Source organism: Oratosquilla oratoria, chromosome 13 (genome assembly GCF_046742065.1).
Source record: "Oratosquilla oratoria isolate Oo_2021 chromosome 13, ASM4674206v1, whole genome shotgun sequence".
In the NCBI taxonomy this organism is placed as follows: Eukaryota; Metazoa; Arthropoda; class Malacostraca; order Stomatopoda; family Squillidae; genus Oratosquilla; species Oratosquilla oratoria.
Window position 1 is genome coordinate 61073953 of NC_134789.1, and position 27385 is coordinate 61101337.

At 41.4% G+C, this 27385-nt stretch overlaps 1 protein-coding gene across 1 annotated transcript; it reads right to left on the reverse strand.

Annotated features, from left to right (window-relative positions):
* Positions 1–408: 408 nt before the first annotated feature.
* Nop56 (Nop56 ribonucleoprotein) lies at positions 409–27385 on the reverse strand. Its single transcript, XM_076197261.1, has 9 exons — positions 27229–27385; positions 18385–18589; positions 17499–17656; positions 16157–16365; positions 12592–12779; positions 9434–9835; positions 7759–7959; positions 4969–5132; positions 409–1237 (listed from the first exon to the last, which is right to left on the reverse strand). The coding sequence occupies exons 1-9, from the start codon at positions 27229–27231 to the stop codon at positions 731–733; spliced, it is 2037 nt and encodes a 678-aa protein (XP_076053376.1). The 5' UTR covers positions 27232–27385; the 3' UTR covers positions 409–730.

The window sequence follows — 27385 nt, forward strand, 5'->3', positions numbered from 1 at the left end:
GTATAAGATACACTTTTTGCAATGGCCTTTAAGTCTATTTCTATTTCCTGTAGCAGCACCTTTCCTCTTGTTTTACTCAAGGCTATTATTTCTTAAATGTCTGGCTCTTCCTGAAAATGCAACGAAAATGAAAATATATATATGCATATACATACATACATATACCAAAGGCTTTCCCCCCCTTACACAGGGGGTAGCCAAAAAGAAAAAGGCATAGAAACCACTCCTACCCATTTCATTTCCTATATATTCCACTCCCCTCCACCCTCCCTCTTATCTTGTACATATCACAATTTCTTCTCATAGACCTTAGTGGAAGAAAAAGCCTTAGCCTCAAGATGAGCAAGTAACAAAACCAAGTTTAATATTCTTAAAAGAAGTATATGTTAGGGAATTCTATACACAACATATGCTAGGTACATTGTATTAAGTTTACACTTTGCATAATTAAAAATCCTTGACAAAGGGTCACTTTCCCAGTAGACATAATCATACTGTATTCACTGTAATACTGTACAAGGTATCTAGTATGTCACATCATTTACTTCTGGATTGCATAATTGTTGCAGAAGTAGACTCAAAACTGAAGCAAAAGCTGAATAGATGTAAATATGACTATTACCACTTCTAAAAATGTCATTAATGATGCACGTCATTCTCCAGTCACATTCTGAGCAGTCTGCATATGCTACAGCATTCACTAATGAAGGGGGGAAAAAGATGAAAATAATTATTCTGCTTCCTCAACTGGTTGCTTCTTCTTCTTTTTCTTTTTCTTCTTGGCACTTTCAGGGTTTTCCTCAGTAGGAGCAGCTTCTGCTTCTGGTTCTGGTTCAGGAACTGGCTCAGCTTCCACTGCATCACCATTGACACCTGACAAAGCCTCTTCTTCCGCACCTCCCTTCTTCTTCTTTTTCTTCTTCTTCTTGCCACCTTCTGGCTCCTCAGCAGCAGCAGCAGAAGCTTCAGGTTCTGGTTCAGGAACTGCTTCAACCTCCACTTGATCCCCATTGACACCTGCAGGTGCTTCGTCTTCCACGCCTCCCTTCTTCTTCTTTTTCTTCTTCTTCTTGCCACCTTCTGGCACCTCAGCAACAGCAGCTTCTGGCTCTGGCTCTGGTTCTGCTACCACCATAGCTTCCTCTTCTCCACCATTGACTACTGGTGAACCAGCATCTTCCATACCACCTTTCTTCTTTTTCTTCTTTTTCTTTTTCTCGCCACTTTCTTGAACATCCTGAAAAAAAAGTATATATATACATATATATTTTTTTTTTCTTTTGAATGGTGAAAGATTAGCAAAAAGTGTACATACATACATATACCAAAGGCTTTTTCCCCCTTACAAGGGACGTAGTCAAAAAACAAAAGCACAGAACCACTCCCACCCATACCATCCCCTATATACTCCACTCCCCTCTACCCTCCCTATCTTGGCACCTCCTGGATGACGGGTCATCCCTGCACCTTGTCCACTGCCTTGGATCAGAAGCAGTGTCACAAGACACAGCACATCCACAGCAAGGCTGCTTCATTAATTCGATGACCCCCCTTCTCCATCTCCTCATGTAGAAAAGGAGAAGATGGGGAGAAATCCCCTTGGGCTGTGTCAATATTTATCATACATACTCCCTCACCACCCACTCCCCCCTAATGCATCACAGCATCATCCATTCACCCTCTTCTGTCCTCTCCCATCCTCACTCAACATTCTCTTCTTTCCTAATGCCCCTTTCACCCCATCCATCCATCTCATCCTAGGTTGCCCATCTCAGGTTCTTCCACCTCTGCCTTCCATACCTCTTTTACTAATCTTTCTTCGCTCATTCTTTCCATGTGTCCAAACCATCCCAATACTGTCATCAACCCTATCTCCCAACTCCCTTTCCACCCCTGCTCTCCTCCTAACCTCCTCATTTCTCACTCTAGCTAGTAACCCTTATCATACTTCTCAGGCATTTCATCACAAACACATTCAAACTCCTCTCTTACTCTCTTATGTTCCATGTTTCTGTCCCGTACAGTGCTGTCAGTACAATCATTCCTTCATACAATCTCCTCTTAGCATCCATTCCTAAATGTCTTTCTCATTACACTTTTTAATCCCTCTAGGCATTTACTTCCTTCTCTCAGTCTACACTCTACCTCCACCCTTACTCCTCCCTTTCCTGCCACATTCACACCAAAGTATTTAAAACTATCCACTTCCTCCAGTCTCTCTCCCTTAATACTCACTTCCAGTCTGCTGCCACTTTCTCCGCTTGTACATCTTATCACCTTACTTTTATCCACATTTATCTACAACTTCCTTCTTTTGGACACCTTCCCAAACTCTGTCACTAACTTCCTTAATCCCTCCTCTGATCCTGCTACAAGTGCAGTGTGGTCAGCAAGCAACAACTGGCTTATCTAACTTTTCTCCATTTTCTTTAACCATCTCCAATCCCTGACCCACTATCCTAGCATTCACCTCTCACACCTCCCCATTCATGTATAAATTGAACAGCCAGGGCAACATAAGACATCCCTGACGAAGTCCCACCTTTACTTCAAACCACGCACTCTCTCCATTTCTAATCCTAACACAAGCTCTACTACTCTCATAAAAACTCTTGACTGCTCTTAAAAGCTTTCTTCCTATCCCATATATCTGTGATACCTCCCAAACTGCTTTCCTCTCTACCCTGTCATAAGCCTTTTCCAGATCCATAAAAGCCCAAAATACATACTTACCTTTTCCTAAAGCTTTCTAACATAGCTGTCTTACCACAAAAATCTGATCTACACAACCCCCACGTGTCCTAAACCCACACTGTTCCTCACCAATTACTCCCTCTTTTCCTCTCCTAATCCTCTCAATCAAGATCCTCCCATAAGCCTTCCCAACTACACTTAAGCTGATCCCTCTGAAACTACTACACTCACACTTGTCCCCCTTTCCCTTGTAAAGTGGAACTATAAAGGCACTTCTCCAGTCCTCCGGCACTCTACCCTCTCTTAAACAAACATTAAATAACTTCACCAGCCAGTCCACCATCACTGTACCTCCTTTTTTCAGATATTCTACATGGCATCCATCCAACCCAGGTGCCTTACCTGCTCTCATTATCTTAACAGCTGCCTTCACTTCATCCTTCCTTATTTCTCCTCGATTTTCCTCACTCATCGCAGTCATTTTTTTAGTGCTTCCCACTGCAACTACCTCTCCCTCCCTATCCTCCTTCACATTTAGCAACTCCTTGTGATACTCTGCCCACCTTCCTCTTACTGCCTTCTCTTCCATTACCATCTCTCCATCTGCACCTTTTACCTTTTCTTCTCTTACTTGATTCGCCTTCTCTTCCTCTCTTAATTTCTTCCCAAAACATTTTTTATTACTTTAAAAAAATTCTGTCATACTCTTACCCAATTTCATATCTGATCTCATCTTTGCCTCCTTTATCTTATGCTTTACTTCTCCTTACTTTGTATCTCTTATATGATTCCCTCGTCCTAATTTGTAACCAATCCATGAAAGCCTGCTTCTTCTCTTCTACACCCTTCTTTGTTTCCTCATCCCACCACTCACTACCCTTCCTTCTATTTCCTCCCATCCTTGTTCCACACACTATCTCTGCACACCTTATGACTCCCTCCTTGAACCATCCCCATTCTTCCTCCACTCCTAGTTCTACTCTATCCTTCACTCCCTCCCACTCCTCTCTCAGCTTCTTATACTCCTCCTTTTCTTTATAATTTAAGCAGTTCACTCTAAGTACCTCCCTACCTTCTGCCCTTTTCCTCCTTCTCTACCTATTCTCCACTCTCAATTTACCTTTCACCAAAAATATAAAATTAGTTCTAATGGAAAAGGAGGAATGGAGGTTAAGGTAAATTGCAGATTAAGCAAAGCAAGTACGATTGGGGTGTCCTTGGCTGGATAGAGTGAGAAATGAAGTGAGAAGAACAGGGTGGGAAAGGGAACTGAGAGATAGGGTTGATGAAAGAGTATTGGGATGGTTTCAGCATACATGGAAAGATTGAAGAAAGATTATTAAAAGAGGTATGGAAGGCAGAGGTGGAAGGTGGGGGCGACCAAGGACGAGATGGATAAAAGAGATGGGTAAAAGGGACACTGGGAAAGAGGGGAATGTCTGTTGAGGAAGGATGGGAGAAGACAGAAGACAGGGGTGAATGAAAAAGGCTGTGTATGGATGATGCTGTGATGCATGTACAGGAGGGGGTGAGGGATGGGGGAGGGATGAGTGAATAATAAATTGACGCAGCCATAAGGGAATATCCTTGTCTTCTTTTCTGCAGGGGGGGGGGGGGGTGTCACCAATTCAATGAAGTGGCTTTGCTGTGGATGTGCAGTGTCTTACTGCACTGTTTCTGACCCAGGGCAGTGGGCGGGATGCAGAGATGACCTGTCATCCAGGAGGAGCCAAGATAAGAGGGAGAGAGGGGGGGGGGTGAATGGGAGTGTAGTATTTGGTGATGGTGGGGGGGGGGGGTTCTACCTCTTTTCTAAAGGGGAGAAAGCCTTTGTCATATGTATGTCCCTACCACCAGAGATAGGTGAGAGTGGAAAATGATTGTGAATGGACAATAAATTGATGCAGGTTGAAGGGATTATCCTCATCTATTTCCACACAAGAGGGCCACTATGTAAATGAAGCAGTTGGCCTTACTGTGGATGTGCTTTATATTGCTACATTGCTTCTGACCCAGGCAGTGGGCAGAAGACAGTGATAACCCTTCATCCACAAGGAGCTAAGATGAATGTGAAACATGGGTAATGGATGGGCATGGGATGGGTGAATGCCTTGGCTGGCTATCTCCCTTATTCAGGGGAAGAAGCTGTTCGTATACAGATAGAATAATCAGTTTGGGAGCTGCTAATCAACATCAGTAAAACTGTAAAAACAAAAGTCTAAGAAGTCGCAAACATTGAAGATGTTACGACAAAGCTAAATAAAGGTACTTTACCTGTTCTGGCTCCTCAGCTGGAGCCTCTTCAACAGGCTCTGGTACCTCAACTGCCATCGGCTCTGGCTCTGGCTCGGCCTCCTCTTCTTCTGAAGCCTTCTTCTTCTTTTTCTTCTTCTTCTTTGGCGGTTCTTCTGAATCTTCACCATTGGTAACTGTATCACCTGTGCACAAAAATCAAATCATGAACTCGTTTGATTAATCCTAATCCAACAAAACTTTGAAATACCCCATGGTGGCAGACCTAATTAAATACTTGATCCAGTTTAACATCACAAACTCCCTCTCACAAAGAGGGTTAGGCCAATAACTTCTTTTGAAGTGTGAAATTTAATGGAGTGTGCCCTTGCTACAAGCTTTTTGCTGATGACAGGACTTCAACTGCATCCACTCCTGACCTTTGCCACACACAACAACACTAAACCAGGCATGTCAAACTGGGGATACCTTGAAGGTAACACGTGTTGTCATGAGAGCCACACAAAACTGTTTACCCATTACAACTGTATGGATGATGCTGTGATGCATGGAAGGGAGTGGATGGGGGATGGGGGTTTAGGGAGTGTGTGAATATTTTGATGCAGGTTGAAGGGATTTCTCTCTATCTTCTCTTTTTCTGCATGAGGGGATGGAGAGGGGGGTCACAGATTCAATGAAATGGCCTTGCTGTGGATGTGCTGAGTCTTGCTGCATTGCTTCTGACCCAGGACAGTGGGCGAGATGCAGGGGATGACCTTCATCCAGGAGGAGCCAAGAAAAGAGTGAAGGAGGGGTGGTGAATGGGAGTAGAATATGTGGGGAATGAAATGGGTGGGAGTGGATTTATGCCTTTTGACTTTGGCTACCTCCCTTGTACGGGGAAAAGCCCTTACTATATGTAAGTACAACTAATTGAAATAATTCAATAGAATTCATTACAGAATATATATACATATACATATATGTATATTTTTGAAACATACAAGGTTGCTAACATTTTAACGACATTTACGAATACAAAGAGGGTAGAGTGCTGGAAGACTGGAAGACTGGCTGTATAGTTCCATTTTACATGGGAAAAGAGGACAAGTGTGAGTGTAGTAATTTCTGAGGGATCAGTTTGTTGAGTGTAGTTGGGAAGGCTTATGGAAGGGTTTTGATTGAGAGGATTAGGAGAGGAACAGAGGGAATAATTGATGAGGAACAATGTGGATTTAGGACATGTATGGTTTACATGGATTAGACATTAAAGAAAAACATAATGTACCTAAATACCAGAGAGAAAAAGAAGAGAAATAAATTGCAAAAGAAATTCAGAAAGAGATACAAGAGGAGGGACAAGTAATGGACAAAGAAATAGAAGTACATAGTCTGGCACAATACTCTAAAAAAGAAGACGAAGAAGAAGAAGAAGAAGAAATCAAACTAAGGTCTCAAATGATAGCAATACTATAAAAAACAGCAAAACTGGCAAATAGTGAAAATTACAAAAATGTATGGATAAAGAAATGAGCAACGAGGAAAAAGGCACTAGGAAATTAAGCAAATAAAAAAAAAAGAGGTTATTTAATGTTTGTTTAAGAGAGGGTAGAGTGCTGATGGACTGGAGGAGTGCCTGTATAGTTCCACTTTACAAGGGAAACGGGGACAAGTGTGAGTGTAGTAGTTTCAGAGGGATCAATTTGTTAAGTGTAGTTGGGTAGGCTTATGGAAAGGTCTTGATTGAGAGGATTAGGAGAGGAATGGTGTGGGTTTAGGACAGGTAGGGGTTGCATGGATCAGATTTTTGTGGTAAGACATATGTGAGAAAGCATTAGGAAAGGTAAGGATATTTTTTGGGCCTTTATGGATTTAGGAAAGGCTGTAGACAGGAAGGCACTGTGGGAGGTATTGCAGATACATGGGATAGGTGGAAAACTTTTAAGAGCAGTCAAGAGTTTTTACAAGAGTAGTAGAGCTTGTGTTAGAATCCGAAATTCAGAAATGGAGAGCGAGTAGTTTGAGGTAAAGCTGGGACCTTCCCAGGGATGTGTTATGTTGCCTTGGCTGTTCATACATGGATGGGGTGGTGCTAAAGGTAGTGCATCATGGATTGGAGATGTTTAAAGAAAATGGAGAAAAGTGGGAGATAAGCCAGTTGTTATCTTACAACACTGCACTTATAGCAGGACCAGAGAAGGGATTAAGGAAATTAGTGACAGCATTTGGGAAGGTGTGCAAAAGAAGAAGTTGAAGATAAATGTGGGTGATGATATGCACAAGGGGAAGGTGGCAGCTGACCTGGAAGTGCATATTTAGGAAGAGAGACTGGAGGAACTGAATAGTTTTAGACACTTGGGAGGGAATGTGGTGGGAAAGGGAGGAATGGAGGTGGAGGTAGAATGTAGATTAAGAGAAGCAAGTAAATGCCTTGGGGGATTAAAAGGTGTAATGAGAAATAGACACTTGGGAAAGGGAGGAATGGAGGTGGAGGTAGAATGTAGATTAAGAGAAGCAAGTAAATGCCTTGGGGGATTAAAAAGTGTAATGAGAAATAGACACTTGTGAATGGATGCTAAGTGAAGATTGTATGAAGAAGTGATAGTGCTGACAGCACTGCATGGGGCAGAAACATGGCTCCTCCTGGATGACGGGTCATTCCTGCATCTCGCTTGTTGCCCAGGATCAAAAGTATTGCAGCATGACACATAACTACATACACAACATTGTACAAAAATGGCTCAAGTGGTAAAGAGCTGAATGATGACCCACCCTGTACATTTATCACCTTTGATATAAAATGTTTGCCTAGGGCAACATTGAGTATCTTACCATTAACACCCACGATGTCAGTTTCACTCGCTTTCCTTTTCTTACTCCTCTTTTCTTCTTTGGCAACTTCTTCCATATGTGCCTTCACAGCTTCACTCATCACTTCAACATTTTTCCGAGGGATGTCACCCGTCTCGTAAAATTTGAGACGGTCCTCCACTTGCTCACGCAGTTTTTCACCATATATGGCAGTGGGATTTTCTGGAAATATTAAAGATGGATTTAAGACAAAATTAAAGACTATGTTTCTATTAATTTCAACAAGTACATGAGTAATAGACATTTCGGAATGGATGCAAAAAGGAGATTATATGTATCAGTGATCGTGCTGACAGCACTGCATGGGGCAGAAAAATGGAACATAAGCAAGGAATGTTTAAATGTGCGAGATGAAATGTCCGAGAAGTATGGTAGGGGTTACTAGGTTGGATAGTGAGAAACAAGATGAGGACGAGAGAGAGGGTGGAAAGGAAGTTGGGTTGATGAAAGAATATTGGGATGGTTTGAATACGTGGGAACAATGGGTGAAGAAAGATTAGTAAAAGAGGTGTGGAAAGTTGAGGTGGAGAAGGGAAGGATGAGATGGATGTTTGAGGTAAAAGGGGCATTGGGAAAAAGGTAATGTATGTTGAAGGGAGAATACAGAAGATAGGGGTGAGTGGAGAATGGTTGTGTATGGATGATGCTGTGATGCATGGGAGTGAATGGTGGATAGGAGGAGTGAGGGAGTATGTGTGAATAATATTTTGCCGAGCTGGGTGGGTTCCTCGGTGAGTTCCACTTTAGTTTGGCTGCGGTTAGCACTCCCAAACTATCAAAGCAATATAGTTGCCAGTATAGTATGTGGCCTACGAAATTTTTTGGTATAGTATGTGGCCTACTGTCACTTAAGTTTTAATAGTTTGGAAATGCTAACTGCGGCCAGCTAAAGTGGAATACACTGAGAAACGTGCCCAGCTCTGATATTTTGATGCAACCTGAAGGGATTTCTCTGTCTTCTCTTTTTCTGCATGCAGGAATGGTGAGGGGTCACCAATTAAATGAAGCAGCCTTGCTACATTGATTCTGACCCAGAGCAGTGGGAGAGATACAGGGATGACCTGTCATCCAGGAGCCAAAGGTGGTGAATGTGAGTGGAGTACATGGAGATGAAATGGGTAGGAGTGGATTATGCCTTTGACTTTGGCTACCTCCCTTGTAAGGAAGGAAAAAGCCATTGGTATATGTATGAAAACAAGTAAAAAAGAGGAGCTGGAGTATGAATAAAAAGCAAAGAAATAAAGGATTAGTATGGTAGGGGTTACTAGGCTGGATAGAGTGAGAAAAGAGGTGAGGGGAGTGAAGGTGGAAAGGGTGTTGGCTCCTCCTAGGTGAAGGGTCATCCCTGCATCTCACCCACTGCCCTGGGTCAGACGCAATGTAGCAGGACACAGCACATCTACAGCAATCCCTCCTATGTCCCCTCATGTAGAAAAAGAGATGGAGAGAAATCCCTTTGATCTGCGTCAAAATATCATTCACATATATTCCCTCAACCCCCATCCCCACCCACTCCCTTCCATGCATATTACAGGATCATCCATACACAATACTCCAATTTTCAGCAAAGGAAAATTTTCAAAAGCCAATGGATCATATAGTCCTAATAATATAAAATAATAATAATAAACATTACCTGTGAAACAGTCAATCCTGGAAGCAATAGAGCACTTGTTGGCCAGGTAACGAGATATACGTCCCTTGTTCTTTGCTGCTGCACGGCTGATGAAGGTGGAGTGGAAGATAAGCCCGTACTTGGGAGTATTTCCTCGTGTCTTAAGGGCTCTGAAGAGAGCCTTTTCCGCCCCTAAAATCTGGACTGTAGAGGCTGGGTACTTGGCCAAGTTGGTCAAAGAACCAGCATGGGAGATAAGGCGAGCCCCGACCACCTCCCCAATGAGGGTGGCCAGGTTTGGTGCTACGTTGTTCATTCTCTCCTTAAGGTACTCGGCCAACTTCTTTCTGTATTCTGCTAAGCCAATCACCCTCTTGGCAAAACGCTCAATATTCAGCAAATCGATGATTGAAATGTCCATTCCTGCAAAAGTAATCAACAGCTTATTATGTAATGCAATGAAATAGTAAACAACTACATACATACATATACCAAAGGCTTTTTCCCCCTACACGGGGGGTAGCCTGTAAACAACTACATACATATACATATACCAACAGCTTATTCCCCCTTAAAAGGGAAGTAGCCAAAGTCAAAGGCAAATCCACTCCCACCCTTTTCATCCCCACATACTCCACTCCCATTCACCACCCATCCCTCCCTCTTATCTTGGCTCATCCTGGATGATGGGTCATCCCTGCATCTTGCCCACTGAACTGGGTTAGAAGCAATGTAGGCACAGCACATTCATAGCAAGGCCACTTTATTTAATCATGCAGAAAAAGAGATGGGGAGAAATCTGTTCAAGCTGTGTCAAATATCATTAACACACTCTCACCACCCCACCCCCCACCCACTCCTTTCCATGCATCACAGCATCATCCATACACAACCATTCTCCACTCACCCTTATCTTCTGTCTTCTCCCTTCCTTCCTCAACAGACATTCCCCTCTTTCCCAATGCCCCTTTTACTCCATCCATACATCCATTTCATCCTTGGTTGTCCTTTCATGTTCACTTCTTCCTCCTCTGCCTTCCAACTCTTACAAATCTCTCTTCACTCATTCTTTCCACAAATCCAAATCATCCCAATACTTTCATTAACTCCCTTTCCACCCTTGCTATCCTCCTCACCTCCTCATTTCTAACTCTATCCAGCCTAGTAACCCCTACCATACTTCTCAAGCAGTTCATCTCAAACACACTTAACCTCTTCCTCTTTTATGTTCCATGTTTCTGCCCCATATAGTGCTGTCAACACAATCACTCCTTCATACAATCTCTTAGCATCCATTCCCAAATGTCTATTTCTCATTACACTTTTTAATCACTCAAGGCATCTACTTGCTTCTCTCAATCTCTACCTCCACTCTTCCCTTTCCTGCCACATTTGCACCCAAGTATCTAAAGCTGTCCACTTCCTCCAGTTTCCCTCCCTTAATACTCACTTCTAATTTGCTACCATCCTCTCCCCATGTACACCTCATCACCTTACATTACCTGCATTTATCTTCAACTTTCTTTTACACACCCTCCAAACTTGATCATTAACTTCCTTAATCCCTCCTCTGATCCTGCTGCAAGTGCAGTGTTGTCAACAAATAACAACTGGCTTATCTAAAACTTTTCTACATTTTCTTTAACCATCTCCAATCCCCGGCCCATTACTTTTGTATTTACCTCTCACACCACCCCATCCATGTATACATTGAACAGCCAAGGTGACATAACTCATCCCTGGTAAAGTCCCACCTTAACCTCACCCATATGTAATTCTGACACAGGGGGTATCTTTCTCTCTCTCCTTCTCCCCAATATGTTTAAGTGAAATAAGCTTGACTTGGTCACCCCTTATACAAGGGGGGAGGGGCCCTAGGGTATACATATGCAAGTGGCTGTTGTTGCTGTCATTCACTAAATTGTCTGGCCTGGTGAAGGGTGACAATAAAGCAAGTTTTGTGAATGGAAACCATGACAAAAAAAAAAAATAAAAAAAAATAATAAAAAAAAAAAAAAAAAAAAAAAAAAAAAAAAAATACATGAAAATAACAATTATAGCTAACCCCCACTGGTGAGTTGGAGGCGAAAGGTTAAGAAGCTGGAGAACATGGAGAACTTTAAGTATTTCAGGTCATATGTAGCTGGGAATTATAGAGTACAGTAAGCATGTAGATATGAGAGAGAGAGAGAGAGAGAGAGAGAGAGAGAGAGAGAGAGAGAGAGAGAGAGAGAGAGAGAGAGAGAGAGAAGAGAAGAGAAGAGAGAGAGAAGAGAAGAGAGAGAGAAGAGAGAAGAGAAGAGAAGAGAAGAGAAAAGAGAGAGAGAGAGAGAAAGAGAGAGAGAGAGAGAGAGAGAGAGAGAGAGAGAGAGAGAGAGAGAGAGAGAGAGAGAGAGAGAGAGAGAGAGAGAGAGAGAGAGAGAGAGAGAGAGAGAGAGAGAGAGAGAGAGAGAGAGAGAGAAGAGAGAGAGAGAGAGAAATGGGGATTAATGCAAAGATGACTGTATGGAGGAGATATTGTTCCCACATCATTGTATGGAGCAGACTTGGAATACGAGGCAGAAAAGAAGTCTAAACACTATTTAATAAGTATTGGGGGGATATTACATGGATAGATGAGAAATGTGGAGATGAGGCATAAAGGAAGGAGAGTTGGCCAATGGGGTGGAACAAAGAATGCTTGGATAGTTTGGGCATATGGAAAGAATGGGTGAATCAAGACTAGCAAAGTGTGGAAGACAGGGAAAGGAGATGGCAAGGAATAGGTGTAAATGGAGAGTAATTGTGAATGGATGAAGTTATGATGCAGCCTGAAGGGACTTCTTAATGTCTGCTTTGTATATTTCTTGAGTGAGTGGTCCCCATAACATAATAAATCTGTGGTCACAAGCCTACTCCAGCTGTTGGGCTTTGCTGTGTAGGTGCTGTGTCTAACTTCACTGCTTCTGACTTAACAGTAGGGACACAAGACCCTTCATCCATAGGGGCTAAGATGGGAGGGGCAATAAATAGGTTTTTGGAAAGCATGGCCACCCCTCCTCACCTCTTTACATGGGAAAAAGGCCTTTTAGTAAACAAGGGACTGTTCAATGGCCAGGGGCATCTAACGACAAGAAATACTGTACCCATTACATCTTTCCCTCATAATTTCTTTGAACCAATAAAGCGGCACTATTTACCCATTGACATCCTAGCTGCATCAAGGATGGCCTGAGCCTTGGCAGAGTCCATTGTGATCTCCTCCAGCTTTGGAAGCGACTCTTCTGTCAGGGAGTTCCGGTTCTTGATGAAGTTTGCAGACATGGCATAGTGGTAGTTGTCCGGCACAATCTTGACCAACTCTGGGAAGTGATATGAGTACCATTCTCTGGAACAATAAAATCCAATTATAAAAATCTATGCAATGCAATTAGTCCAAATATATAATCTTTTTCCTATCTACAGCAAATATCCCATGTCTGGAGTTATCTACTTCTCATCAACTACAACCCCCGAAACATTAAGAATGAAGTTTTGAAGATGGGCTACTGGAAGAGGACTATGAAGAAGTCCATTTTTAAAACCCACCAAACCCCTCCCCTCTACCAGGGGATGCAGCCTTGTGGGACCGATATTCAGTCTCCATACTAGAGTTAATATCTCCCTAATCAATTATAACTGTATTTCTTACATGATGCTGACAACTGGCACCTTAAATACATTCCCATACTAGTACAACACAAATAAGTCCAAAATTCATTCCCAGAGACCCATGGAAGGACCCAATGACCACTGCCAGCCACTGTGGAGCTGCAAGTTTCCAGGTTTTGAAACTCAAGGCAACAATTATAATCATTCACTGGAAGACCAACAGAAATGCCTGAGAACTGTTGTCATCCACTGTGGGAGAGTGGATTTCCAGTCAGGAAAATCTGAGGTAATAATCATCATTATATATCAAAGTTGGGTGATGAGATGTACATGGGGAGAGAATGGCAGCAAACTGGAAGTGAGTATTAAGAGAAAGAGACTGGAGGAAGTGGATAGCTTAGATACTTGGGGGCAAATGTGACAGGGAGGGGAGGAGTGGAGGTAGAATGTAGATTGAGAGAAGCAAGTAAATGCCTTGGGGGATTAAAATGTGTAACAAGAAATAGACATATGGGAATGGATGCTAAGATATTGTATGAGGAGGTGATTGTGCCAACAGTGTATGGGGCAGAAACATGGAATATAAGAGAGGACGAGTTTAAACATGTTGAGATAAAATGTCTAAGAAGTACGGTAGGGGTTACTAGGCTGGATAGGGTGAGAACCAGAGGCAAGGAGAGCAGGGGTGGAAAAGGTGCTGGGAGATTGGGTTGATGAAAGAGTATTAGGATGGTCTGGACACATGGAAAGAATGAGTGAAGAATGGTTACTAAAAGAAGTGTGGAAGGCAGAGGTGGAAGGAGGTGAATATGAGGGGGGAGACCAAGGATAAGATGGATGGATGGGGTGAAAGGAGTGTTGGGGAAGAGGGGAATATCTGTTGAGGAAGGTAGAAGATAGAAGCGAGTGGAGATTGGTTGTGTATGGATATTGCTGTGATGCATGGAAGGTAGAGGATAGGGGATGGGGAGTGTGTGTGAATGAAATTTTGACACAACTTAACCCATTCAACTCCGATGACAAGATGTCTTGTCATTTGGTCAAATAAAACAAAAAATCATAATAAAACAACAAAATGTTTGATGATCAAACAGCACCAGAAAAATATGACGTCGTCAGTCCTCCTCCTTGTTTTATTATGATTTTTTGTTTTATTTGACCAAATGACAAGACATCTTGTCATCGGAGTTTAATGGGTTTAAGGGTTTCTCCTGGTCTTCTCTTTTTCTGCATGATGGGATGGGGAGGGGGTCACCAATTAAATGAAGTGGCCTTTCTGTGGATGTGCTGTGTCTTGCTGCATTGTATCTGACCCATGACAGTAGGCGAGATGTAGGGATGACCCATCACCCAGGAGCCGCCAAAAAAAAGAGGGAGGGAGGGGTGGTGAATGGGAGTGGAGTATGTGGGGATGAAATGGGTGGGAGTAGATTTATGCCTTTGACTTTAGCTACCTCTTTTATAAGGGGACAAAAGCCCTTGGTATGCATCAAAATTACTTTTCCTCCTTAAAAATGGGATGGCTTAGTCAAAGCATATGTCTATATACCAAGGCTTGCAATCTCCTCAAACCAACCTAATACCATCCTTCACCTAATTATCTTAGCTACCACAAAACTAAAACACTTCTGTATCAGGTAAAACCCATCTTCTTCAGTGTTCCAATAATACAAACATATACTTAGGGACCAATGGCTGGTACCTGCTTATGGTGGTCCTACAAGATGGTCATAAGAAAGAATAATTTCCCTGCCTTCCATTTATTGGAAGCTTGCTGGCTGAGCGGGTTAGGGCATCGTTACTTGCGGTGAAGGTCGAGGTGAGGGCGGTTCGAATCCTGCCACCAGTGAAGTTGAACCAAGGGCATGGTTCACTGAATTCCACGCTACAAAGCCCTGTGTGAGGGGCACCATCCTAGCCTCCCGATAGGGGGGAGTGTGTGACGTTAAACCATATCATCCATTTTAAAAACCTATTAACAACCAACAGATGCAGGTGACTATCTCATGACCAGAACCAAGATTTTTCAATCAGTTGTATCCTCTGTGTGGTGGTTGCATCCATGGCAAGGCCTATTCTGTGTTGGTACCATTTCAATAATTGTTGGTGCCCTGAGTGTCATCATGACAGTAAGGTTCTTACTAGATATTTTTCTCCTTCTGTGGGGCTTATGTTGTTGGTGTATTGTGTTTGGTGGCCGTCCTGAAGGGCTTGTTTAGTTATCCGTGTGTGTACATGTTTTTGTGTGGTACAGGTATGCTGCTGGTGCGATTTTTTGTAGTCCTGTTGATACAGTTAGTGCTTTTGGGATGTAGTGTGATAGGTGTGTGAACTGTGTGGTGTATGGGCTCTGACTAAGAATCACATACATATAATTTTCATGTGGTGTTCTATGGGTACAATTTTGGTTTCTGAATGTAGGTGTCAAATTGGGGTGGTTGCACTCCATTACTCCCAGTACTTCATTCAGTAAAGTTTGTAAGTTATTTGTATTGTTTGTATTGCAGGGGGGTTGCTGATTAAATGAAGCTGCCTTGCTGTGGATGTGCTGGGTCTTGCATTGCTTCTGGATGAGGTGCAGGGATGACCTGTTATCCATGAGGAACCATGATGAGAGGGAGGGATTGGAATGGGTGGAGATGAGATGAAATGAGTGGGAATGGAATTGTGCCTTAAACTTTGGCTACCTCCCTGGTAAGCGGGAAAGAGTCCTTGGTATACGTATGTATGTACTGCTGATTGTTGAGAACCAAGCAGTGGAGGCATAGTAATGGGTGGTTCTTATAAATTGCTTGGAGGCAGCTATTAGTGTAACTCTGCAACAATTAACTGCTGAACATAAGACACTTCAATGACACTTACTGCACGCTACAAATATTAGACATACATACATACATATACCAAGGCTTTTTCCCCATTTCAAGGGAGGTAGCTAAAAAGAAAAAGGCATAAAATCATTCCCACACATTCCATCCCTGAATACACTCCACTTCCCTCCACCCTCCCTCTTATCTTTTCACCTCCTGGAGGTAATGGCTATTCAACAACAATAAGTTAGTAAGACCCCTGTTACAACTATTGCAACCCAAATATGGAAAGGACCATCAGTCTTACCTAATCCTCATAGCAAATGTGTTAATATCCTTGTCTAGTTGATCAATGAGTGCAATACTCTGGATAATCATGTTGTCTGCTCTGTGGACATTAAACTTGACTTTACCCCGAGAATATGAGTGTCCTAGACCCAACTCCGTCTGCTTCATAGATTTCGAAGTAAGACCCTTGACAAACTGTGTTAGGTGCAACCGAATTCCACGGACAATCTGAAAGAATAGTAAGACTTCGTCATTAATAACACAATGGACTACAACAGAAGAAAGCATTCTTTACACACTATTAAAGTCAGGTAGCATAAAACAAGCAAGAAACAAGGGTAGAGGTTTATGGGTATGTTTCATGGAGTTGTGCAAATGCTGTATGTGGGTTCAGGAGGACGAATGGGAACAGGAGAAGCAGGGAATGATGAGATGAAGAGGTGAAGATAGAAGAAAGATGCGAGCATATGAAATACAGAAGAACATTGTGGAAAGTGGCAAGGTGAGGGAAGCTAAGAGAAAAGCAGATGGAAGGTGGGAGAAGTTTTTGATGGAGATTTTTGAAAATATAAAAGATGTTATGAAAGGTATGGGGTGCTGACAAAAATAAACTAATGGGAATGAAAGCAATAAGGGAAAGACAGGAAGAATATTTCAGGGATATGTTCAATGTAAGGAGACATTGAAGAGTGGAGATATCAGGAGAAAGTGACAAACAATGATAGTTACGAGTTATTACCTTGACTTTAACAAAGCGTTTGACAAAGTGACACCCCTGACACTACTAAATAAAGTCAAAGCCAATGGCATAGGAGGAAAAGTGTTTAAATGGATTTGAGCTTGAATCTGTGATAGAAAGCAACGGCTGACCATGAATAGTGTAAAATCCAAAATGGGAGTGTTTCTAGTGGAGTTCCCTAGGGCTTGGTTTTGGGTCTCTTGTTGTTCATAATGTATATACCATTCATTGGTTTTAAATGGATCACAAATTGATGCAGCCTGAAGGGATTTCTTAATATCTACTCTGTAAATTCAAGAGTGGGTAAGGGGGGAAGGTTGCCATGTAATGAAGCATCAAGGGTAAACCATCTTTAGCTGTCCGGTCCTGCTGTGGAGGTGATGTGTCTAGCTGCATTGCTTCTGACCTGAGCAGTGGACAGGGGACAGTAATGACCCTTCAAGAAACTAAGATAAAAGGGGCAATAAATGGGTTAGGATGGGTGAGGGATGGGTTAATGGTCCTATTTGGTCACATGCATGTATTCATAATTGTGTGTATGCAAATGTGAATTAATACTGAGCAATGCTATATGGGTTAACAAACCCATATTCTGATACCAAAGCATTCATCCCAAACATACCTCTGGCACAACTCCTACATGCGTGACAGAAAATCCAGTGGCTTCTGCAATCGATGTAGCCAGTTTGGAATCAACCACACCCAACTGAATATCCTTCTTCTTACCCGTCTGTGGTACATTAGTGTTAAGGAATGCCTGAAGGTCATTTGTAACAATGCCTGAAAAGAGATGCACATAATTAGTCTTTGCCATTGCATATCATGTGGAAAACAAGACTTGATGACAAACAAAATTTAAGAAAATGTCCTCATTACTCCTTATTACTTCTCAAAGTCCTTGGCCAACTTCCCAATCTGAATATACTTAACTAAAGTAAACTTCCCTACATATCCAACATGGGACTTCCCCAAGTATAAAGTGTTCATCCTCATTCCATCCACAGGTAACATTGCAAATTGTTTACAATCTACCCTCTGACTACTTCCTAATAAGATCACCACAGAACTTGTGGAAAAATTATACATCCCCACCAAAGGGCATACATTAACTACAACACAGCAAAACAACCAGAATGCACAAAAGTAAATAGAAACCAACTTATCAAAACAATTCAGTTCCAACCCACAACCTCCAAAAGTTTTACAAACTCCATCCTAGAATGCTATGAACTCCTCTTCTCAGAGGGTTGGGATGGTGCCTCCTAACAAAATACTGCTTTGAAGCAAGGAAATTTAATGTAGTATGCCTTAAAATTAATATGAACCCTCTTGCCACTATACAGTCTCAAACTATCTCCACTCCTGATTGCTGGCCAAAGCAGTGATGTACTAAGCCACTCAACCAGTGAGCATCCCACCATGCTGAAAGGAGGAGGAGGAGGAGGAGAAATCTTGAAAATCAAATCTAAGAAATTAAAGAAATATTATCTAAATATACTATTTCCTACCTTCTGTAACGGCATTCATATTCTCCAATGCTGAGGCTGCAGATATGAAGGGTTTGAAACCCACTAACTGGACCACCTGTTGGAACTTGGAAGCATCCAACACGGAAGCTTCCACTTGTGGTAGGAAAGCTCCCACCTCCTCAAACTCCTTGACTCGAAAGAGGCCATAACCTGCTGCGTGCTCAAAGAGCACATACAACTGGGGCTGAAAAAATAAATAAATAAATAAATAAAATAAATAAACAAATAAATAAAAAAAAAATAAAAAATGCTAACTTTCATCAATGCACGTCATTTAATTAAATAAACCAATAATTATAGACTGTGATTTGGATCGCCACTGAAATTCACCACTGTCTTACTTGGGGCATATTCCACCACTCAAAAAGTTCCATCAAAATCTGCTCACAATAAATCAATCATTCCCCCCATTTTTCAAGCAGGAGATCCACAGCTCCCAGGAAACTGGCTACAGACACCAGATTAATAAGTCATTTCAGGAGATGTTCATCTCAGCATGTAGCTAAGATGGGGCAATGTAGGTGTTCAGTGTCTTATGTGTGACGATTATATGACAACTTGGCAGGTGATGGTTCTATAGTTACTGGCTGGTTACACTGGGGTTAATGGGTTAAAACACAATTACAGTAGAATGAACACATCGTATTGATCACCCTTTGATTATTAGCACCTATGGAAGATTTGGTAAAATTCCTGAATCACAGAAACACACATCAAACATGAAACATGTTAGCTTTTTCACCTATCCTAACATAACCATTCCACAGAAAAAATATCTTTCAAATATAAAAAGAAAGAAATGACAAATGTTTGCTTAATACTGCAATAGAACCAAGCCGATGCTTGATGATATGATATGGTTTAACGTCACATATTCCTCCCTGTTGGGAGGCTAGGACGGTGCCCCTCACAGAGGGCTTTGTAGCGTGGAATTTAATGAACCATGCCCTTAGTTCAACTTCGCTGGTGGCAGGATTCGAACCGCCCTCACCTCGACCTTCGCCGCAAGTAACGACGCCCTAACCCGCTCAGTCAGCGAGCTTCCCTTAAGCTGATGCTTAATGTGTTGTATATACCATGGTCTAGCTGTCTCCCCACCTCACTAGACCATTTTCAGCAAAAATTACACCCCCTCGTTACAATCACAATTATGATACTCTGAGGGTATACTTGCATGAAAATCAACCTATCTACTACCATTTGGTCTCTGATTCTGTCCATTCTGGCATGATCCTGTCCACTTCAGCTTATCTCAGCTTTTAAAGAAACCAAGAAATAAATAGTCTTATCATGATCCCCACCTCTGGGAATTTTAGCCAGTCTGTAATTCCTTCCTTCGTGTCTGTCATACTGTGTTTTTAATTGAGGCTATTGAGGACAGTCACTACACACGTTGGAAGTGCATTCCAGTGGTCAATGACTCTACTGGCAAGCCAGTATCCCTTCAGTTCCATTTTCTAGTGATCTGGTTTTGACAATTCTAAGGAATGATCTTTATCATTTCTAATAAGGAATCTCTAATTACCAACCAAAACCGACTAAACCTGACCAAGGATGGTTTTTGCCCAAATGCACAATTTTATATAAAAAATTAGCATATGGTTGCATTATTTGACCCATTTTCTTCAAAATGTGTGATTTTCATAAATATACTAACAAAAGTAACAGTATTCATAATATTCAAAGACTTGTAATGCGCCAAATCCAAGGTGCAATAAAGAAGAGAAATCGATATGCCATGCAAAATTAATAAGCAAGATTACAACTTATATGGATTATTATGTCTAAAAAACTAATGTGGTAACATGATACGAAGTCATTTGGAAATGTACAAATGTTGATTATATACAAGTTATCAGCCATACGATTTTATTTTTTATTTTTACAAATACTTTCACACATATTACTAAACAAATATGCAAGTTTACAATTAATGGGTCTTTACATTAAAGCACACCAAACTTGGAGGAGTGCAACCAGCCATTCTTCAATGTCGCTGTTTGTCGGTTCATTAATTCAAGTAAGTCCAAAGTCGGCGCCCTAATGTGTGAACATCTTTTGATCAATTCCTTGGCGGTCTTGTTCCCGGAGATGTAGTCGTCCCACAGTTCAAAAAGCTGTCCCTGGGCCTGTCTGTATCTTACATTGTCGGCGTTTCAGTTTGTTTTCTGAAAGAAGAAGGACTTGGAGTTTGATCAAATCTGCCTGTTCTTGAAGAAGATGAATGAGCTTAGGGCAGATTTGCCCCCCTTGGCATGGCAACTCAGCATCCCGTAAAATCCTTCGACATCGTTGTTGGTCCTTAGGGCTTCGTTGAAGATGGACCAAGTTCTCAGTGTCCAAAATGAGCCCTCAATCCACGTGTTCCGGATGTACTCTGCAAATTTGGCCAAGCTGGGTGTGGTTGCCTTCCATGAGAGACTGTCAAAAATTGTGGGAATGTGATCCACGTGCAGGTAGGGAAGGGCAACGAATTGTCGCAACAGTTTGTGAGTGTGGTTGTCATTGTGATATGCAGGCTAATGTCCAAGTTCCTGTACTTTCCTCCATAGGCACTGGGTCCAGTGATAGGCACATCCCATAACGCATACGTTATCCAGGACAAGAGGGATAGCCTCCCACACAGCGCACTCAAAGTCAAGCACGACTTTTTCCACTCGAACAGTTCCGCACATTCACTTAAAGGCTTTCAGCACTTTTTTGTAGTCCTCCTTCCTCTTTCCGGACATCAACACTAATGCAAGGGGAACTTGCTTGATGTTATCATCACTGCGGACAAAAGCATAAATTGCAAATAACTGTGAAAATGGCTCCTTCACGAGTTTAAATGCGCCATCCAAGTATGATGTCTTTGCATTTGACAGCAACTCAACCATCATGTCTGATACAAATATCAAATGTCTTTCTTCCCCAACTAACGTCCTTTCGCAAGAAACTGTCCTTCACGAAATTGCTGTCAATTTCAAAGTCGAGGGTGGTCGGTTCATCCAGTCGAAGTTTCTGGCGGTGTCGGTTTGCAGCTCTGGCAAGATTCTATGGTTTCGACTGGGCAGGCATAGGCACATCTCAGACTTCCTGCAACAGTACGTCTTTCATGATTTCAGCTGCAGGTGTGAATATTGTTTCTGTGGCCTTGGGTTTCACTTTGCTCCGAATCTTTGTTGTTACCCCTGCGCCAAGTTCTCCTGGGTGGATGTGGGGCTGGAACCCTCTTGTGAACATGTTGCCTTTCTGCAGAACTGACGGTTTGCACCAGATGGTCTGTTCCTGACACTGCATGCCCACGTTTTGTTGCTGTTGGCTCGCCATGTCTTCACAGTGTACGTATACCTGTTGGTATCCGCTAACCTGTATGTTTCCACACAGTTTCTCCATGATGTATGCCCTATGCTATTAATGTGCACCAAGTTTTAGGGGGATTCTTCACTGGATATCCTTTGAGTGCATGCGCCAGACTTACTATGGGCCGCAAACATTTCTTATTTTCATGTTTTGGGAGAGTTGTAGTCTCCTTAATTACAGATTACATATGGTTTATCAATTATTTTGATCGTGAACAGACAAGTACATTGCAGAACAGGGATGTTTGGGTACTTGACCCGGGGACGTTTTGAATGGTTTCCGCAAGTCCCCTGGCAATAGGTTCAGTGCAGTGCCATCAAGTGTCTTCCAGGCATGTATAATGATGTAACGCTCTCTGCGTCTTTGGAGAGAGTATAATTGGATGTTTCTCAGCCTCTCTCAGTAGTTGTTTGAGTCTGTCAATCCTCCTGACAAACACTTTGAACCTGTTCCAGCTCTTGGATCTCATTGATCTTACGAGGCGACCATAGCCGGCAGGCATATTCCATCTTTGACACCTCGAGGGTCTTCCATAGGGGTAACAGGTGCTCTGGTGCTCGGGTTTTGAAGGTTTGTAGAAGCCACCCACTTATTTTTCTACCAAAATTTGCAGTTAGGGCTATGTGGGGTCTCACTAATTGCCGAACAAACCGATAAAAGCCAAACAAACCAACAAAACCCAAACAGAGACGGTTTTTGCTCAAATGCACACTTCTATATATATATGGTTGCACTATTTGAACTATTTTCTTTAAAATGTGTGATTTCCATGTAATATGATCAAAGAGAAGTTACGTTTTTATCCTCTGCAAAATTACCGATCACAACTACAATTTGCTATGAGGAGGACCCTCTGAATTCTACAAGCAAGTCAACTTCGCCATGTTCCATCATGCCAACCAAGAAGACCACAGAATGGACTGGGATAATGCACCAATTATATTCAAATCCCATTGTAGCTTTCACAGTGGTACCATCACAAATGCCAAGATATTCCGCAAACTACGTTCCAAGAACTCGGCGAGATGTCCCTTGGGTACTGGTGCAACTCTTGCGTAACGAACTGGTGCTTCGAGGATAAACTGATGCTTTTTTGTATAACCAGTTTGTTGCAGGAAGCGCAAAAAGGGAACAAATATTTTTTGCGTAATACACCAAGTACATCAACACCTATAACCTTTGGCAAGTTTGAATTTATGATTTGTTATATTCTTGGGGGTGTTTCTCAACGTGTTTCAAGTATCGGTTATTGCTTATCGCCCCCCCCCCCCAATAACAATCCTGGATCTGTGCCTGGGTGATATGGATCAAACTTCACTCTATTAAGAAATACTATTGTATTTTTAGTGTAATAGACTGCATATAGTTGAATTATTTTCTTTAAAAGGTGTAATTTCCATATAATATGATCAAAGAGAAGTTACGTTTTTATCCGCAGAGATAGGATAGATTCTGAATGGAGAACATCAATGCTCGATTGCTCATCATATCGATTATGCCCTGTCATTTACCCTAATCTCTAGCTCTGATTGACGTGCTACACCACACCGAAATTACCAAAAGTACTGCTACCCGAGACAATTCCCCCTTCTTGAGGAATCTCGCTCTGGCAGGATTATGTCCCGTATAACTCTCCCTGTACGATTGGCATAGCCCATGTGGTTTGTTAAAATTGCCTTTACAACGGGAGAGGGGAAAACCCTTCCATCAAGTTAAGCCCAGTCTCGCGCATCTAGGCGCACTCAGACCTCATGTTCGATAATTGTTGCGAGATTACAAACAAAGGTGGAGCATGCCGACAGGAGACCTTTTGGTCCATATCTAGGTCGGATGCGAGAAAAAATCATAAAAATAAAAAATAAATAAATGAAAACTATAATAATGTAAATAACAAATAGAATACATAAATGCAAAGGTATAGTTAGATAATAAACAAACAGGTTTCGTGCATTAAGCGACTTATTTGGCACCAAAAGGATTTTTTTTGTTCATTCATTCATAAATAAATAAATAAAAGTAAATAAAGTATAAATAAAAATAACCAAAGTAGTTATGTTGGTGCTCAATAAATAATAATGGCATTTCAGTGTTCTAAATTTTAAGTAAACAAAGAAACGAGTTAAGCGTAAATATGTCCAACTTCAGAATAAACTTAAATACTTGTGCAAGCAGCATCGCAATGGCATATCAAATGTCAATGATTTCCTTTGTCGTGTTGGAAGAAGTCTGCGATCATGAACTAAAAATTTCAATAAACTGTGTTTCTCATGATGATATCTGTGCTAGAACGTTGACAAATACCAGTAATTCTACTCGTCTTACATAATTGTAAACTTATTAAAGTGAATGATTATATTACATTGTATTGAAAATAATGTATATAATGTGTCTATACATAGTAAAGAATTATCTATACATAAATTTCAATCATTCTTGAACGATTATATTACATTGTATTGTAAATAATGTATATTATATGTGTCTATAAATAATAAAGAATTGTCTATACATGTGTATCAGTAAAATCTGGCACAGTTCCTACTATGCTGAAGACCTCCATCATCACACCCATACATAAGGGAGGAAGTAGAGGCCAGGCAAGCAAATACAGACCAGTAGCCTTAACTTCTCACCTAGTAAAACTATGCGGAAAAAATCATAAGAAAGAGGATGGTGAAGTTCCTGGAAACAAAGGAAGCCTTCAACGATGGACAGCACGGTTTCAGGCAGGGTCGTTCGTGTCTGTCCCAGTTACTCGAACACCATGAGAGGATCCTTGAAAGCACACAGGATGGCTGGAATGCTGATGTGATCTACCTTGATTTCGCCAAGGCTTTTGACAAGGTAGATCACAGCATTCTCCTACATAAGCTACAAAATCTCGGAATAATGGGCTCACTTGGAGGATGGTTGCATAGTTTTCTAACAGGCAGAACTCAACAAGTATCTGTCCAAGGAGAACTGTCTGAGCCCAGTAGAGTAAAAAGCGGTGTACCACAAGGGTCAGTGCTAGGGCCACTCCTCTTCATTATACATGTAGGAGATATTGACGAGAAACTAAAGTATACTGAAGCGTCCTCCTTTGCCGATGACACCAGGCTGAAAAGGCAGATAACATGCCCAGAAGATGCAGAAAATACGCAAAAGGACCTCAATGAAATACAAATTTGGGCAGCATCAAACAACATGGCATTGAATGGTGAGAAATTTGAACTTGTACGCTATGGGAGAAATGAAGACCTTAAAAACTCCACAAACTACAAGTACAACAACCAGCTCATCACAGAAAAAGAGCATGTCAAAGACCTTGGGGTATTCATGAGCGACGATGCAACTTTCTCACACCACATAAATAAAATAATAGAAGCAGGAAGAAACTTGAGTGGGTGGGTGCTTAGAACTTTTAACTCTAGAGATGGGCAATGCCTAAAGACCCTATGGAAGTGTCTGGTAGTCCCAAGGCTCGAGTACTGCTGCCAGCTATGGTCCCCATACAAAATAAAGAAATAGCCAACCTAGAGGCTATCCAGCGTTCCTTCACTGTAAAAATTCAGGGAGTACAGCACCTAAACTACTGGGATAGACTGAGCCAGTTAAAACTGTACTCTCTGCAGAGGAGAAGGGAACGCTATATAATCATCTATGTGTGGAAAATCCTGGAGGGCAGAGTACCTAATGTGGGAATAGTGGCAAACTACCATCCGAGAAAGGGAAGACTATGCTGCATAAAGGGTACTGTAGGCTCCATACAAAGAGTGAAGACAATAAAACACAACTCTTTCACTCACAATGGACCTCGTTTGTTCAACTGCCTCCCAAGAGATCTCCGGGACCAGGCAGATACTAGCCCGGAGTCTTTCAAGAGAAAGCTGGACAAATGGCTGGATGGGTTACCAGACCATCCACCGATACCAGGATACCCCTACAGCCACCACAACACCCTGCCAGAAGCAGTACAGAACCAAGGACAACTTGGAACGTGCGGAAGCCGACTTCAGCCATGTCATTAACAGACAAAATTACCGAAAGTATACCGAAAGTAAGTATGAATGTCAATTTTTTTTTTTTTTAACACAGATATTTTAAGCTGATTATCCTATTATAACTTGAAGATGAGGACTAAATGCCCGAAGACCACAGTTATTTTTCAAAGGAAGACCAATTGTCAGAAGACTAAATGTCCAGAAGGCTAAATGTCCAAAGACTAAATGTCCGAAGACTAAATGTCCGAAGACTAAATATTCGAAGACTAAATATTCGAAGACTAAATGTCCAGAAGACTAAATGTCCGAAGACTAAATGTGACAATGGTTAATCAATTAATGAAGGTTTATTGTATAAAACAATAGTAAGAAACTTAATAGAGTGAAGTTTGATCCATACCACCAATCATCATTGAGGACGGGCTGGACGAATCGTAGCTGTCGTCAGTAATTTTGCAGAGGATAAAAACGTAATTTCTCTTTGATCAAATTACATGAAAATCACACCTTTTAAAGAAAATAGTTCAAGTAATGCGACCATATGCTAATTTGTTACGGTATTTGTAGCTGTGGTCAGTCATATTGCAGAGGCTGAAACATAACTTATCTTTGGTCAAATTACATGAAAATCACACATTTTAAAGTAAATAGTTGAAATAATTCAACTATATGTAGTCTATTACACTAATATCACAATAGTAAGAAACTTAAAAGAGTGTAGTTTGATCCATACCACCAGTGATCATAGACGGCAGGCTGGACGAATCGTAGCTGTGGTTGGTAATTTTGCAGAGGATAATAACGTAACTTCTCTTTGATCATATTACATGGAAATCACACATTTTTAAGAAAATATTTCAAATAATGCAACCATATATATATAGAAGTGTGCATTTGAGCAAAAACTGTCCTTGTTTAGGATTTGTTGGTTTGTTCGGCTTTTATCGGTTTGTTCGGCAATTAGTGACACCGGATCATGTAGGTGTTCATTTCTTTATTAGTCTAATGCCAAAAGTACATCAATGGCTGTTGAGTGTTGATCATATATCCTATGTCTGTCACATAAATGTGAAAATTCATTTCACCCAATATTGTTTCGTGAAATGTTCCCCCCCCCCTATTCTTAGTGTGATTCAGGCAAACGTATGATATTGATATTAATATTTATTAGTCAAACAAAACAAAAGTAAACTAACCAAACCTTTACCTTACTAACGAGCGGGCGAGACAAGTTTTCAAATTCCCTTATTTCGTTACATATCAACTACTTCGTCTATTACCTAAAGGTACAAATTTAATGATATCTGTAACTCGCCAATTTTTTTCATGCAACTAAAATCTGAAAATGTTGAAGCAGACTAGTGTGATCTCCAAAACAATCACCAGTGACCTTTATTTAAAGAAATATATAACTTTGGCATTTCATCACACAGCCCTACAGAATTTGATGTTACCAATTATGTGATATATTTCATGCTTCAAGTAATGTATTACTAACCATGGTAATTATTTAAAGGAGTCCCTCTCTTCCTTCGACGAGTTTCACCATGTGTTTCAGCTTCTCAAAACAAGTGATGGAGTAAAAGCTGTGATATGATTGGACGAAGCCACCTACATTAAGCCAATCATGTTTAAGATTACAAACAAACTTTGAA

What these genes read in the sequence shown, in the direction of transcription:
- Nop56 (XM_076197261.1), bottom strand. An exon ending in ATGTAGGAGTTGTGCCAGAG is followed by an intron (nt 16,366 to 17,498) that starts GTATGTTTGGGA and finishes CTATTCTTTCAG; the next exon opens with ATTGTCCGTGGAATTCGGTT. An exon ending in TGCAGCTAGGATGTCAATGG is followed by an intron (nt 9,836 to 12,591) that starts GTAAATAGTGCC and finishes TTACTTTTGCAG; the next exon opens with GAATGGACATTTCAATCATC.